Raw genomic sequence first — 13197 nt, 5'->3', positions numbered from 1 at the left:
ACAACACAATGTAAGATGAATGATAGGCCCACTCCTGTAGTGTGAATCTCTATATAACCACGGACCATAGAAACAACACAATCTAAGGTGAGCGATAGGTCCACTCCTGTAATGTGACTCTCTATATAACCACGGGCCATAGAACATAAATGAGCGCACAGCCCAGATACCCGAGGTGTGTGCCCAGGACAGCGTGCTTGAACCTTAAGAAGATAAGTATAATCAAACAAACATACCGGACTCACGTCGGTCCTGTCTTCGACATAATAGAAACTCTCTTGCGAAGTCAGACGTTGTGTCCACGACAGGCGTGCTTGAAGAGTTCTCCGATGGAAGCATGCCCTCACCCACATACTGGTAATAATATCAGTCATTTACCTTCAGGACTTTTCAATGGTGATCACAATTCCAGTATTTCCGGTTTTCTTTACGACTTAATTATTATTTAGTAACAAATACACACAGATATTTTAGACGGACTGAAAAATATTTTATTTAACTCACACAATAATAAAATATAATACAAAATACAATATATAAGTACATAAGCCATTCCTTACAGGAATTATGAGAGACTGTCAGTAATAAAAAAAAAAGAAGAACGTACCTATTATATAAAGAACACACATACAGGGATACATAACAGTTAAAATAGAGATATCTAAGTTAAGAGTATCATGGTGTCCGACGACAGGTTAACATAAAACACGGACAGATTAATATGGAATACAATTATAGATTTAAAACATGATTCCCCTTCAGTCTCACACATTTTCATTATTCTATTTTCTAAATGGTCTTTCTAAACAGTGTGTAATATATCCGTCATTATCTTTTATCAAATCTTCATATTTATCAGTATGTTTTACTATCTGCCCATACTAGTAATAATTAGTACATCATATATTATGTTACATGTCCATAGACACAGTTATAACTATTTGATATGTTCATAAGATTATTTTATATATTAGCAAATTTTCATATTTATGTTATATGCCTATTAGTATATTGTAATGACATCCTATTATGCTATTATAAGGTTTGGTTTATAGACACCACCAGATCACATTCATTAATTAATCATCAGCTATTTGGTCATTCTTATATGCAGACTTCAGAGGAAACCCGCTACATTTTTATTCCGTTAATAGCGAGGAATTATCTATATACACTTTCCCAGAGACTGGACAGCACATACTTTGGTCTTTGATATAGCAGGTGTTCTGCTCTTGTTGGAAAGTGAAAACCACAATCTGAGAAGGGGTCCACCATGGGGATTCCATCCTTCAACCCAAGCACATCAAGTGAGCGCGCTGACTGTTAGATCTCTCCCCATACAAAGGTGGAAAGTTAGTGTGTTTGCACCATTAGAACACATCAAGTGAGCGCTCTGACTGTTAGATCTCTCCCCATACAAAGGTGGAAAATTAGTGTGTTTGCACCTTTAGAACACATCAAGTGAGCGCTCGGACTGTTAGATCTCTCCCCATATAAAGGTGGAAAGTTAGTGTGTTTGCACCATTAGAGCACATCAAGTGAGCGCGCTGACTGTTAGATCTCTCCCCATATAAAGGTGGAAAATTAGTGTGTTTGCACCATTAGAACACATCAAGTGAGCGCGCTGACTGTTAGATCTCTCCACATACAAAGGTGGAAAGTTAGTGTGTTTGCACCATTAGAGCACATCAAGTGGGCGCACTGACTGCTAGATCTCTTCCCTTACAAAGGTGGAAAGTTAGTGTGTTTGCACCATTAGAACACATCAAGTGGGCGCACTGACTGTTAGATCTCTCCCCATACAAAGGTGGACAGTTAGTGTGTTTACACCATTAGAACACATTGATTTGTTAATCATCGGCTATTGGATGTCAACCATTTGGTAATTTGACATATAGTTTTAGAGAGGAAACCCGCCACATTGTTTTCCGTTAGTACTAAGATATCTTGCAACCACGCACAAAATATATTACAGCGGAGAAACTTGAATCGTACTCTGTAATAGGAAATGACGTGTTCACTGTATTCTAATGTTAAAACTAGTACAACAACAACAACCAAACTCCAACCAAAATAATAATCTTTTGCAAAGGTAAACATTGAAAAAACCCACCACACACACATCTTTTAATTTTCGTGCTTTTATATTACGCAAGATGCAATATTTAACATTTATAAGACGTAGCTGAACAGAACGAATTGATTGTGATATATATTGTATATACATTTTAATAAGTTCAGACGAGCAGAAAAAAATATTGATGGTAGATTAATGATGGGAGTGGTCAGTTCCTCGCCTAACTTAGATTATTGATGGGTGTGATTAGTTGCTCCCCTAATTTAGATTATTGATGGGAGTGATTAGTTGCTCCCCTGATATTATTCATGGGAGTGATTAGTTCCTCCCCTGATAATATTGATGGGAGTGATTAGTTGCTCCCCTAATTTAGATTATTGAGGGGAGTGATTAGTTGTTCCCCTAGATTATTGAGGGGAGTGATTAGTTGCTCCCTAAATTAGATTATGGGTGACCAATTAAGGTATTAACATATAGAGCACTGGTATTTAATTATTTTGTAGTATTATTTCTCTATCACCTGCTCAAGGGAGCTAACAATTATTATCTTTGGCAAAGTCTCAGGGGAGTGATGGGGAACCGAGTTACAGCTCCCCTTAAAGAGCGAGATCTGAAGTTAAGTGGAATATATGGCAACAGAACAAACAGTAACTGAACACATTTTTTAAATTTTATTTTAAATGTGAAAACATAAATATGTTTAACAGTCTCTCTCTCTCTCTCTCTCTCTCTCTCTCTCTCTCTCTCTCTCTCTCTCTCTCTCTCTCTCTCTCTCTCTCTCTCTCTACTTTTTTGTTCTGGGGCCCGATTCACAAAGGTCCCTTAGCCTCTACTAGACAACAAAGCATCCTCTTTGCAAGTCTTGTAGCACTGCACTGCGAGATCGCAAAGTTGCGAGAAGTTAGTGAATTAGGCCCCTTGTATCATTAAATTGGAACAAACAGTACCTATTAGTCGTGTTGTACATCATATCAACATTTATGAAAATCACAATGCTCTATGTCTGTGGTTTTTCTGCATATTTATCTCTAAAGACCTATTCAAAATTGGTACAAGAAATATTTCACTATGAAAATAGCATACATATTATATATAAATAATATACATATACTGAGACAAAGAAAAAAGGGGTCACTTGGTATTTTATACCAAATGTCAGTCATCTTCAACGTCATAATGTCTATATAAAGTAAAAACATGTAATGTGGAATTCAATGTCATTAATGTGGTATTCAATATTATTAATGTGGAATTCAATGTGGAATACAATGTCATTAATGTGGAATTCAATGTCATTAATGTGAGACTCAATGTCATTAATGTGGAATTCAATGTCATTAATGTGGAATACAATGTCATTAATGTGGAATTCAATGTGGAATACAATGTCATTAATGTGGAATTCAATGTGGAATTCAATGTCATTAATGTGGAATTCAATGTGGAATACAATATCATTAATGTGGAATTCAATGTCATTTATGTGGAATTCAATGTCATTAATGTGGGATTCAATGTCAGTAACACAGTTAACTTCATTATGGATGAGGGTTTTGGTAGTAGTCTCCCTTTTCAATTAGTGTTGTTATAATCTCTTGTTAAACATCCGCCCCGTTGAGGCTTTCAAATTAGTGTTCTCCCGTTAAACTATTTTAAGAAAGACTTTCTAAAGGAATGTAAGAAATAGAATAATACACTTGTGCCCGTTGGAGACAATTTATCTTACAACTTGTGGCTTCCAAAAGTATCGTTTGCTTCTTGGATAAGTTTCGTAAGATACATTTTCTCCAATACGCGTGTGTTATTCTCCATTTTCTTCTGTCAGATTCAGAAAAGATTACCTATTCGCTATAGTGACATTACAGCGCTAGTCAACTTCATTTTAACTTGGTTTTCATCCTTATACCCAATATCTTGGATGTGTGTCTGGGTCAGGGGTTAGTGGTTAGTTGTTACTGGTTAGTGAGCGGGAAGTCATTCCTCCCCATTGGCTCAATTACACTCGCTCTGGGTCTACACCTCAGCTATCTAGGATGTCTGTCTGGGTCAGGGGTGGGTGGTTAGTTGTTACTGGTTAGTGAGCGGTAAGTCACACCTCCCCATTGGGTCGTTTAAACTCGCTCTGGGTTGGAGTCGACACCGGGTTCCGCATTGTATTGACTCAGGTCTCACGGCTCTCCCATTATGATTTATTTCACTAAACTAGAAAGTAGGACCAACAGTTCACGGTTCACTGAGAGATCCGTGCCAGATGATATTCTCAATTTAATATCGAAATATTCACGCCAGCTAACATCAAACATCGGCATCAGCGGTCGCGACACGTCGATGTTTGGGATGGAGTGTACAACTGTGTTGTCGTAAACGCGGATAATGTGGAGAGTGGCGTTGTCGAAGTCTACCAACAGCCCAAGTCTGACCTTGAGTCGTGAGTTAGTTTTGAAATCTGCCACAGGAATACAGCACAGCTGCTTTCCACGGGAATAAGCACATAAACATATACTGTTGTGAGTTTTACAGCTGACCACCATAACACACCACGCTTGTTTGTTATTAACAATCCCTGTTGTATCGTCACAGTGCCCGTCCAGACAAACACCAACTTCTGCTATCAGTTTATGTAATTCGGCCGATTTACGCACCATGCAGGTGACTTCCGTCTCCCAGAACGCACATCCAGACATCGGGACATGCGTCCTGGCTGTGACTCCAAGGAAACACTGAAGACCGGAAGTCTGGTCAGTATGTTTTACATCTGAAGGTTTGTTGACCAGAATTCCAGATTCGTTAATACTACACCACTTCCGGTTTATCTTCTGTGAGTCATACTCTATATTTGGCACTGTGGAAAAGAAATTAAATAAGAAAAATGTAAATATAGAAATATTTTTTATTTATAAGCACAGTTTTACTATTTATGGAGATAAAGCATATTTATAACAATAATACATGTATAATATTGCAAGTCACATTTAATTATACTTATCAGAACATAATTATAATTGTATCGATATCTCGGGACAGACTAAATACGTTAATTTGTGGCCATTTACTAGTGTAGTGAGTTACCTTTTAAATTGGTGTTACCTACGTCTCGTATGACGTGTGTGTTACCTGTCCGTGACATACTGTATGAAAAAAAAAATTGTTTTGTTTAACGACATCACTAGAGCACATCGATTTATTAATTATCGGCTATTAGATGGTTAAACATATGGTCATTTTGACACAGTCATAGAGATGAAACCCGCTACATTGTTCCATTAGTAGGAGGGATCTTTCATATGCACCATCCCACAGGCAGGACAGCACATACCACGGCCTTTAATATACCAGTCGTGGTACACTGGCTGGAACGAGAAATAGCTCACCGGCATGCTTGTCACTCAAGTTAGTTCGACTCGTGGAGAAATTCAGAGAAGCAAATAAGATCTGGTTTCAGTTGGAATGGAAGTAGATTTTCTGTTATGCATGTTTACTCAAATCAATACCTAAATAAAGTGTCCATGTTTGTACAGATACACGTGGACGTTACTTACAGAGAAGTGTTCTGTACTGTTCTGACTGTCCATCAACAGGGAAGAGAATTCTTTTCATCATATCCTCGTCTGAAACAAATATATAAATATAGGTCAGACTGGTATAACGGTCACCTGTATATAATGGTCAACTCTCCGTAACCGGCACCATAAATTCCACCAAATGCATTTCCTTCTTTATTTTATCTGTATATAACAACCACCTATTCAATGCGGCCAGCGGCCATTATGTTTTGACCAAAATGAATTGTTAAACATGCTATAACGGCCACAAAATATATTGACCACATGTTATTTTGACCAAACAACAGTTGAACTTGTCGTAATGGTCACAAGATATGGGTATATTTCAAAATACTAGTTTTGGTGTCAGATAATATAACCAAGAAACATGTTTAAAATCTAGGTTAATTAACCTACTTCTCTGATTAACCATTTGTCTTCTATGGGCACTTTAGTTTTGATGTCGGATGCAAATTAGATTTTGGTGTCGGATAGAAAAAAGATGTCATACATTTTATCAGTATAATTTTAATTAATACCTTTGCTATACCTAGATATATATTTTAAAGTGCTTTCTTCATTATTATACTTCATTAAGAAATGTCAGTCATGACTCTTAGAGGGGCATTCCTGACTTTACAGACATTTAAACTTCCCACTAGCTAACAAGGCTTTTTAATGAATAAAATTGGATATTAATTATATTTTCTTCCTCAGAATATTAATGTTTGAACACCATGTGTTTCTGGTATTCCTAATGTTTATAGTAGCTTAAACAAGATTTGTGTTTAACATGCAGGAAATGATGAAGGCAAAATCCAATTTGACATGCTAACTTGAATTGCGGGGTCTGGTGTTGACCCTTTTTGAAATATGCCCATATACACATGTATTGGTCACAATATAAAGTAATTGATTTACTCAACACTAAAATGCTATTCAACCATGACACATAACAAATTGCGGCAGCCTGCTAACTTGAAATTGTGGGTCTGGTGTTGACTCCGTTTGAAATGTGCCCATATATATATGTATTGGCCACAACATACAGTAACTAATTTACTCAACACTGAAATTATAGTCAGACAAGACGACAATTTGCGGCAGTCTTCCACTATGTTTGTTCAACCATTACACACTGGCAATGTTGTCCTTTTCTTATTATAATGATTTCTCACTTGCAACCATTGGCGTCCCGTGTATCAATTTAGTAGGTAACATCATGCAGTGGAAAGCAATGAAAGATAAACTACTTTTTCAAAATATGAATAATAGAGTGACTTTCAACAAAAAGTATTCAATTTATGCTTTGAATAATATTTATACTTCCTCTATTATGTTAAATTGTAGTGACAACTGTTGACACATTTATGCATTCACTTTAGAAATTGTTTTCATAGTAAACTATTTCGTGTGTTTCTATTTACTTGTATAACACATCCACTTGTCTACACGGTGACACTGACCAGGTCCGTTGCGTTGACTATGTGACTTATACTTTGCAAGCATTTCTGACCATTTCATGGAATCAAAACGATGAAGGTTAGACCTTGTGTTTTGAGGATAATTAACAAGACTGAGAGGATTACATCAACATTTAATGTATTCTGTGGAAAGACAGAAGCAATGAATATGTATGAAAATGTTTGGTAACTATGGAGCTGGGATATATATATATATATATATATATATATATATATATATATATATATATATATATATATATATATATATATATGTGTGTGTGTGTGTGTGTGTGTGTGTGTGTGTGTGTGTGTGTACGTGGTTTAGATCAGATACTCAGTTTTTAATTTTCTGTGTCCTTGCCAGTTATCATCAAAATAGCAAGAACAACAGAAATCATCATTCAATAATTTATTGATTTTGTCTTAATCAATATTAACAAATATCAAATTCCATACCTGAGTTGTTTTTGTTCAAAATAATTCCATTCCATATTACACCAGTTTTCTCAGTAATTTTCTCTATCTACTTGAACGTGTCATCAATTGTAACCTCTTGTATAGGAATATCAACCAGTTCCTGACCTTCCATCACAGAGAGAAGATTGTCTTCAAGAGTTGGAGCCATTTCTATAAAGTCAGCAGCTCGTGCGAATTGCACGGCTTGCTTACAGTGCAGAACATGGTCCGCCTTGAGGACTTCTGACTGTCCAACCAACTTCATCTGCTCGTTTCTGTCAGCTTTTTGTTTCTCTATGTTTGAAATGACATCTTCTTTCATCTGTTTTCTTTTGTCAGACAACTTGTGAATAATTTCTTCATAGGAATCATCAATATGTTTTAGAATATTTTCTTTCATCGAATCTAGAGTCGCATTTTGTCCAGAAAGTCTTGTTGTATACTTTTGTGCTCTTTTTGATGATCTTTGTAAATTTCTAAGTGTTCTTTTTATGTGGTCCATCTTTGCTTCATATACATCTTTGAGATCCAATATCTCATGGTCTCTATGAGAGACATGAACACATGATGAACAGATATCAGTTGCACAATTCTTGCAGTATAGATCTAAAATCATGTTGTTGTGCTTTTTGCACGTATCTGTCTGGTGAAAAAAATCATCATGAGGCATATTAACCAAATCTAAAATTAGGATGATCTTGTGGTCTTTTGACATTGCAAATTTTTTATGATACGTTGCGCATCCATCGCACATGAATTCCCGACATTCCAAACAACGCATTGTTGCCCTTGAACTGTCAGGACATTCATGGCACATGATTTCATCCACCTTGTTTTTCATTGTAAGATATTCAACTAAATTCCTCAGTACCTTGTTTTATGGAAATGTTTCTGCTATGTTGTTTTGAACACGCCAAACCTTCCGACAGTTGGGACATCGTACTCCAGTCGGTGACTTCTTCCAAATCGACTCCAGACATTGGCAGCAGAAGTTGTGCAAGCACGGTAAGATACGTGGAGATTTGTCCTGATCGTCGAAATAATCAAAGCAAATCTCACACGTGACGAACTTGTCTTGTATCTCAAGAAGTGGAACAACACTGCTTTCAGCCATCTTGGTTCGAGTTCGTTAATCACCTGAATGGTAAAATGAATAACATGCTGTCAACTACTGCCTACTGTGCTGTACAACTGTACTATATTTTAACGGCTGCTAGTTCCATCCATACCTAAAATAAAAAGTAAATATTATATTATATTATATTATATATATATATATATATATATATATATATATATATATATATATATATATATATATATATATATATATATATATATATATATATATCTAAATTACATTTAGAAAAATATAATAATAAAACTACTACCAACAGTTCAGTTATTTAATAATGACATGTTTCGGCATATTGCCTTTTTCAAATTAACAATAAGCTGACGTCATTCTCATCATGACGTCATTGAGACAAACAGATTATTTTTTTTATTTTTGTATACACTCTCATTTCCATTATTGTAATATTGTTTTATCAATTTGTACAGGATCTGCGTAGATACAACAGTAGTCTAAAAACAGCAGGTTAATGCATTGAAAAGTAGCCGTCAAAACAGACATTAGACCACTAACTGAACATATTGAAATTTTAAAGAACAATGTCACATTTTAAATAGAAAAAGGTAATAATAAGCGTATAAATGCATTTTATAGCAATTTTGTTAAATTACTATAAAGACAAGATTATTTAATTAATTATGGAACATGGAAACACAAAGTAATGTCACTGTACTGCATTGGATATTTATAACAATACTGAATGCCTAAGATATGTTTACATGAAATATAACGTTATCATTAAGTCCATGTGGCGTTTTGGTTCTCAGTTCGTGTATCCAAAAAGTTTCTCTAACTAGTCGATGATGTTCATCATTGCTAAATACTTGTTCAATAGGCATAAAAGAAAAGTTAGATATGGAATGATAATTCATATTAAAGTGGGTATTAACCAACGTAGATTTGCTAGGATATAAATTGATGTCGCTACGATGTCCATTCATACGTAAAGACAGATTACCCCCTGTTTGTCCTACATATTGCATACTACATTTTGTGCAAGTGATAAGATAAATTACGTTTGAAGAACAGCATGTCATAGTATGTTTTATGGGATAAACGCGTCCAGTTTGCCTGCTTTCAAAGTGCGTTTTTTCTTCAAGGAATTTGTCATTTTTACATTTACTTTTACCACATTTTAATGCAGAGTGCTTTTTATTATCATCATTAGATTGTAGTTTAGAATGAACAAGCATGTCTTTAAGATTACGTGGTCTTTTAAAAGCAACAATTGGTTTACTTTGTGCTAGTATGTTGAGTTTACTTGACTGTTCGAGAATTCCCCAATATCTGTGTAATATATGGCCAATATTTGGAAGGCATGGGTTGTATGTTACGACAAAAGGTATCATTGTTTTTTGTTCAGACGTAGATGCAGGAGATTCGATATGTTTTTCTTTGGGTCCAATTGATGTTTTTTCTATAGCATTATTTACAATGGCAGGAGGATAAAGTCTATTCAAGAAGTGTTTTTTCAAACTATTTAGTTCAGTTTGTAACGTGTCACTGTTTGAAATGATTCTGGTGTACCTTTTAGCTTGACTGAAAGGAATTCCTTTTTTACATGTCTTGGGGTGAGCTGATTTGAAATGTAAATATTGGTGTGTGTTTGTTACTTTTGTGTGAACAGTTGATGAAAAAGACCCACTATCTGTTTTAATGACATCGACATCTAAAAATGTAACTTTATTCCTTGAATATGTGTATGTAAAATGAATGGTAGGGTGCTGTTGATTGGCAGATTCAATGAATTTATTAAGATCTTGTTCAGAATGGTCCCAAATAAAAAATATGTCATCTATATATCTAAGCCAAAGTAGCGGTGATCTAACACATTTGCTCAGCAGAACTTTTTCAAAACAACCCATAAATAAATTAGCATAACTAGGGGCCATTCTTGTACCCATTGCAGTGCCTTGTATTTGGATAAAGTTTTCACCATTAAATATATGTTACAGTCAATGTGTCAAACCAGTCATTTGGTCAAATGCCTCTGACCGCTAGTCATTTGGCCAAATGCCTAAAATTTCCAGTCATTTGGCCAAATGACTGAAAATGAGTGCCCTCAGTTTGACAGATTGCCTGATAGGGAATTTTGAATTCAGTTTTTTTTTTTTTTTTTTTTCATGTTTTGTTTGTCTATAATTTGACAGATTGCCTGAATGGGAATTTATTTCAGTCATTATGTCAAATATTGTAAGCACTTTTTTTTTTGGGTACTAATCAGCCTGTGTCCTTCAAGCAACACTAAGATTACACTTTGTGAACAGTTCTTACAACTGTTTATTTTACATCTTCTTTCAACTTTGTTGTCTTTGTTTTGTACTAATCAGCCTGTGTCCTTAAAGCAACACTAAGATTACACTTTGTGAACATCCAAATCCCTTGGCCTATAAATATTTGGGCCATTATGGTTCAGGTATCAGTTGTCAGTATGGAGCTTTCAGTAGAAGATACGTTCCAAAATGAGTTATATAAGAAATATGAATCTCTGAAAAAGGTACTTATACCAAAACCAGAGTACTTTTTGTTGATAAATGAACTGAAGCATTTAAATGAACAATCGTCAGCTAAGTCACACCAAGGTTATTATCTTCTGTCCAAGTATGAGATTCTTCAGTGTGGTGATGTTGAGAAGTTGATAAGATGTCGCAAATCCAACGATGACCCGATACAGTATTACGTGCACATCGAAGAGACATTCGATGTTATCAAACGTGCCCACATTGCCACTGGCCACGGTGGTCGCGATCGAATGGTAAAGGAGTTAGGCAAGAAGTATGCCAATGTTACCAGGGATTCTATTGAACTGTTTAAGTCAATGTGCATTGACTGTCAGCGTAAACGTGTTCGACCGATGACAAAGGGTGTGGTTGTCCGACCGATCTTGTCTAAAGAGTTCTCCGCTCGTGGCCAAGTAGATCTCATCGATATGCAATCGTTACCGCATGGTTCTTTCAAGTGGATTATGGTGTATCAGGACCATCTTACAAAGTTCGTTGTTATCCGCCCACTGACATCAAAGCGAGCTGCTGAGGTTGCATACCAACTCATGGACATATTTCTGCTATTCGGTGCGCCACATATATTACAGAGCGACAACGTTCCGAATTTTTATCTGTCTGGTGAAAAAAAATCATGAGGCATATGCACCAAATCTAAAAAATTAGGATGTATCTTGTGGTCTTTTGACATTGCAAATTTGTTATGATACGTTGCGCATCCATCGCACATGAATTCCCGACAGTCCAAACAAACGCATTGTTGCCCTTGAACTGGTCAGGACATTCATGGCACATGATTTCATCCACCTGTTTTTCATTGTAAGATATTCAACTAAATTCCTCAGTACCGTGTTTTGTGGAAATGTTTCTGCTATGTTGTTTTGAACACGCCAAACCTTCCGACAGTTGGGACATCGTACTCCAGTCGGTGATTTCTTCCAAATCGACTCCAGACATTGGCAGCAGAAGTTGTGCAAGCACGGTAAGATACGTGGAGATTTGTCCTGATCGTCGAAATAATCAAAGCAAATCTCACACGTGACGAACTTGTCTTGTATCTCAAGAAGTGGAACAACACTGCTTTCAGCCATCTTGGTTCGAGTTCGTTAATCACCTGAATGGTAAAATGAATAACATGCTGTCAACTACTGCCTACTGTGCTGTACAACTGTACTATATTTTAACGGCTGCTAGTTCCATCCATACCTAAAATAAAAAGTAAATATTATATTTAGAAAAATATAATAATAAAACTACTACCAACAGTTCAGTTATTTAATAATGACATGTTTCGGCATATTGCCTTTTTCAAATTAACAATAAGCTGACGTAACGTCATCCTGACGTCATTCTCATCATGACGTCATTGAGACAAACAGATTATTTTTTATTTTTGTATACACTCTCATTTCCATTATTGTAATATTGTTTTATCAATTTGTACAGGATCTGCGTAGATACAACAGTAGTCTAAAAACAGCAGGTTAATGCATTGAAAAGTAGCCTTCGAAACAGACATTAGACCACTAACTGAACATATTGAAATTTTAAAGAACAATGTCACATTTTAAATAGAAAAAGGTAATAATAAGTGTATAAATGCATTTTATAGCAATTTTGTTAAATTACTATAAAGACGAGATTAATTTAATTAATTATGGAACATGGAAACACAAAGTAATGTCACGTACTGCATTGGATATTTTATAACGTTTACTGAATGCCTAAGATGGTTTTTACATGAAATATAACGTTATCATTAAGTCCATGTGGCGTTTTGGTTCTCAGTTCGTGTATCCAAAAAGTTCTCTAACTAGTCGATGATGTTCATCATTGCTAAATACTTGTTCAATAGGCATAAAAGAAAAGTTAGATATGGAATGATAATTCGTATTAAAGTGGGTATTAACCAACGTAGATTTGCTAGGATATAAATTGATGTCGCTACGATGTCCATTCATACGTAAAGACAGCTTACCCCCCTGTTTGTCCTACATATTGCATACTACATTTTGTGCAG

General features: G+C 35.6%; 3 protein-coding genes across 3 annotated transcripts; 1 reads left to right on the top strand and 2 right to left on the bottom strand.

The window, feature by feature from the left end:
• Positions 1-480: 480 nt before the first annotated feature.
• Positions 481-8785, bottom strand: LOC121386593. Its single transcript, XM_041517544.1, has 3 exons — positions 7542-8785; positions 5617-5685; positions 481-4919 (listed from the first exon to the last, which is right to left on the bottom strand). The coding sequence occupies exons 2-3, from the start codon at positions 5675-5677 to the stop codon at positions 4267-4269; spliced, it is 714 nt and encodes a 237-aa protein (XP_041373478.1). The 5' UTR covers positions 5678-5685; positions 7542-8785; the 3' UTR covers positions 481-4266.
• LOC121385822 (E3 ubiquitin-protein ligase TRIM13-like) lies at positions 7609-8655 on the bottom strand. The gene is made up of 2 exons (XM_041516610.1): positions 8461-8655; positions 7609-8184 (listed from the first exon to the last, which is right to left on the bottom strand). Exons 1-2 carry the CDS (start codon positions 8653-8655, stop codon positions 7609-7611), a joined length of 771 nt encoding a protein of 256 aa, XP_041372544.1.
• Positions 8786-11083: 2298 nt separating the features above from the next.
• Positions 11084-11815, top strand: LOC121385820 (KRAB-A domain-containing protein 2-like). Its single transcript, XM_041516609.1, has one exon. The coding sequence runs from the start codon at positions 11084-11086 to the stop codon at positions 11813-11815; it is 732 nt and encodes a 243-aa protein (XP_041372543.1).
• The last annotated feature ends 1382 nt before the right edge of the window (positions 11816-13197 follow it).

The sequence above is a fragment of the Gigantopelta aegis genome, chromosome 12, assembly GCF_016097555.1.
Source record: "Gigantopelta aegis isolate Gae_Host chromosome 12, Gae_host_genome, whole genome shotgun sequence".
In the NCBI taxonomy this organism is placed as follows: Eukaryota; Metazoa; Mollusca; class Gastropoda; order Neomphalida; family Peltospiridae; genus Gigantopelta; species Gigantopelta aegis.
The sequence above is the reverse complement of the archived record's forward strand: the minus strand, read 5'-3'. Positions and strand labels throughout refer to the sequence as shown.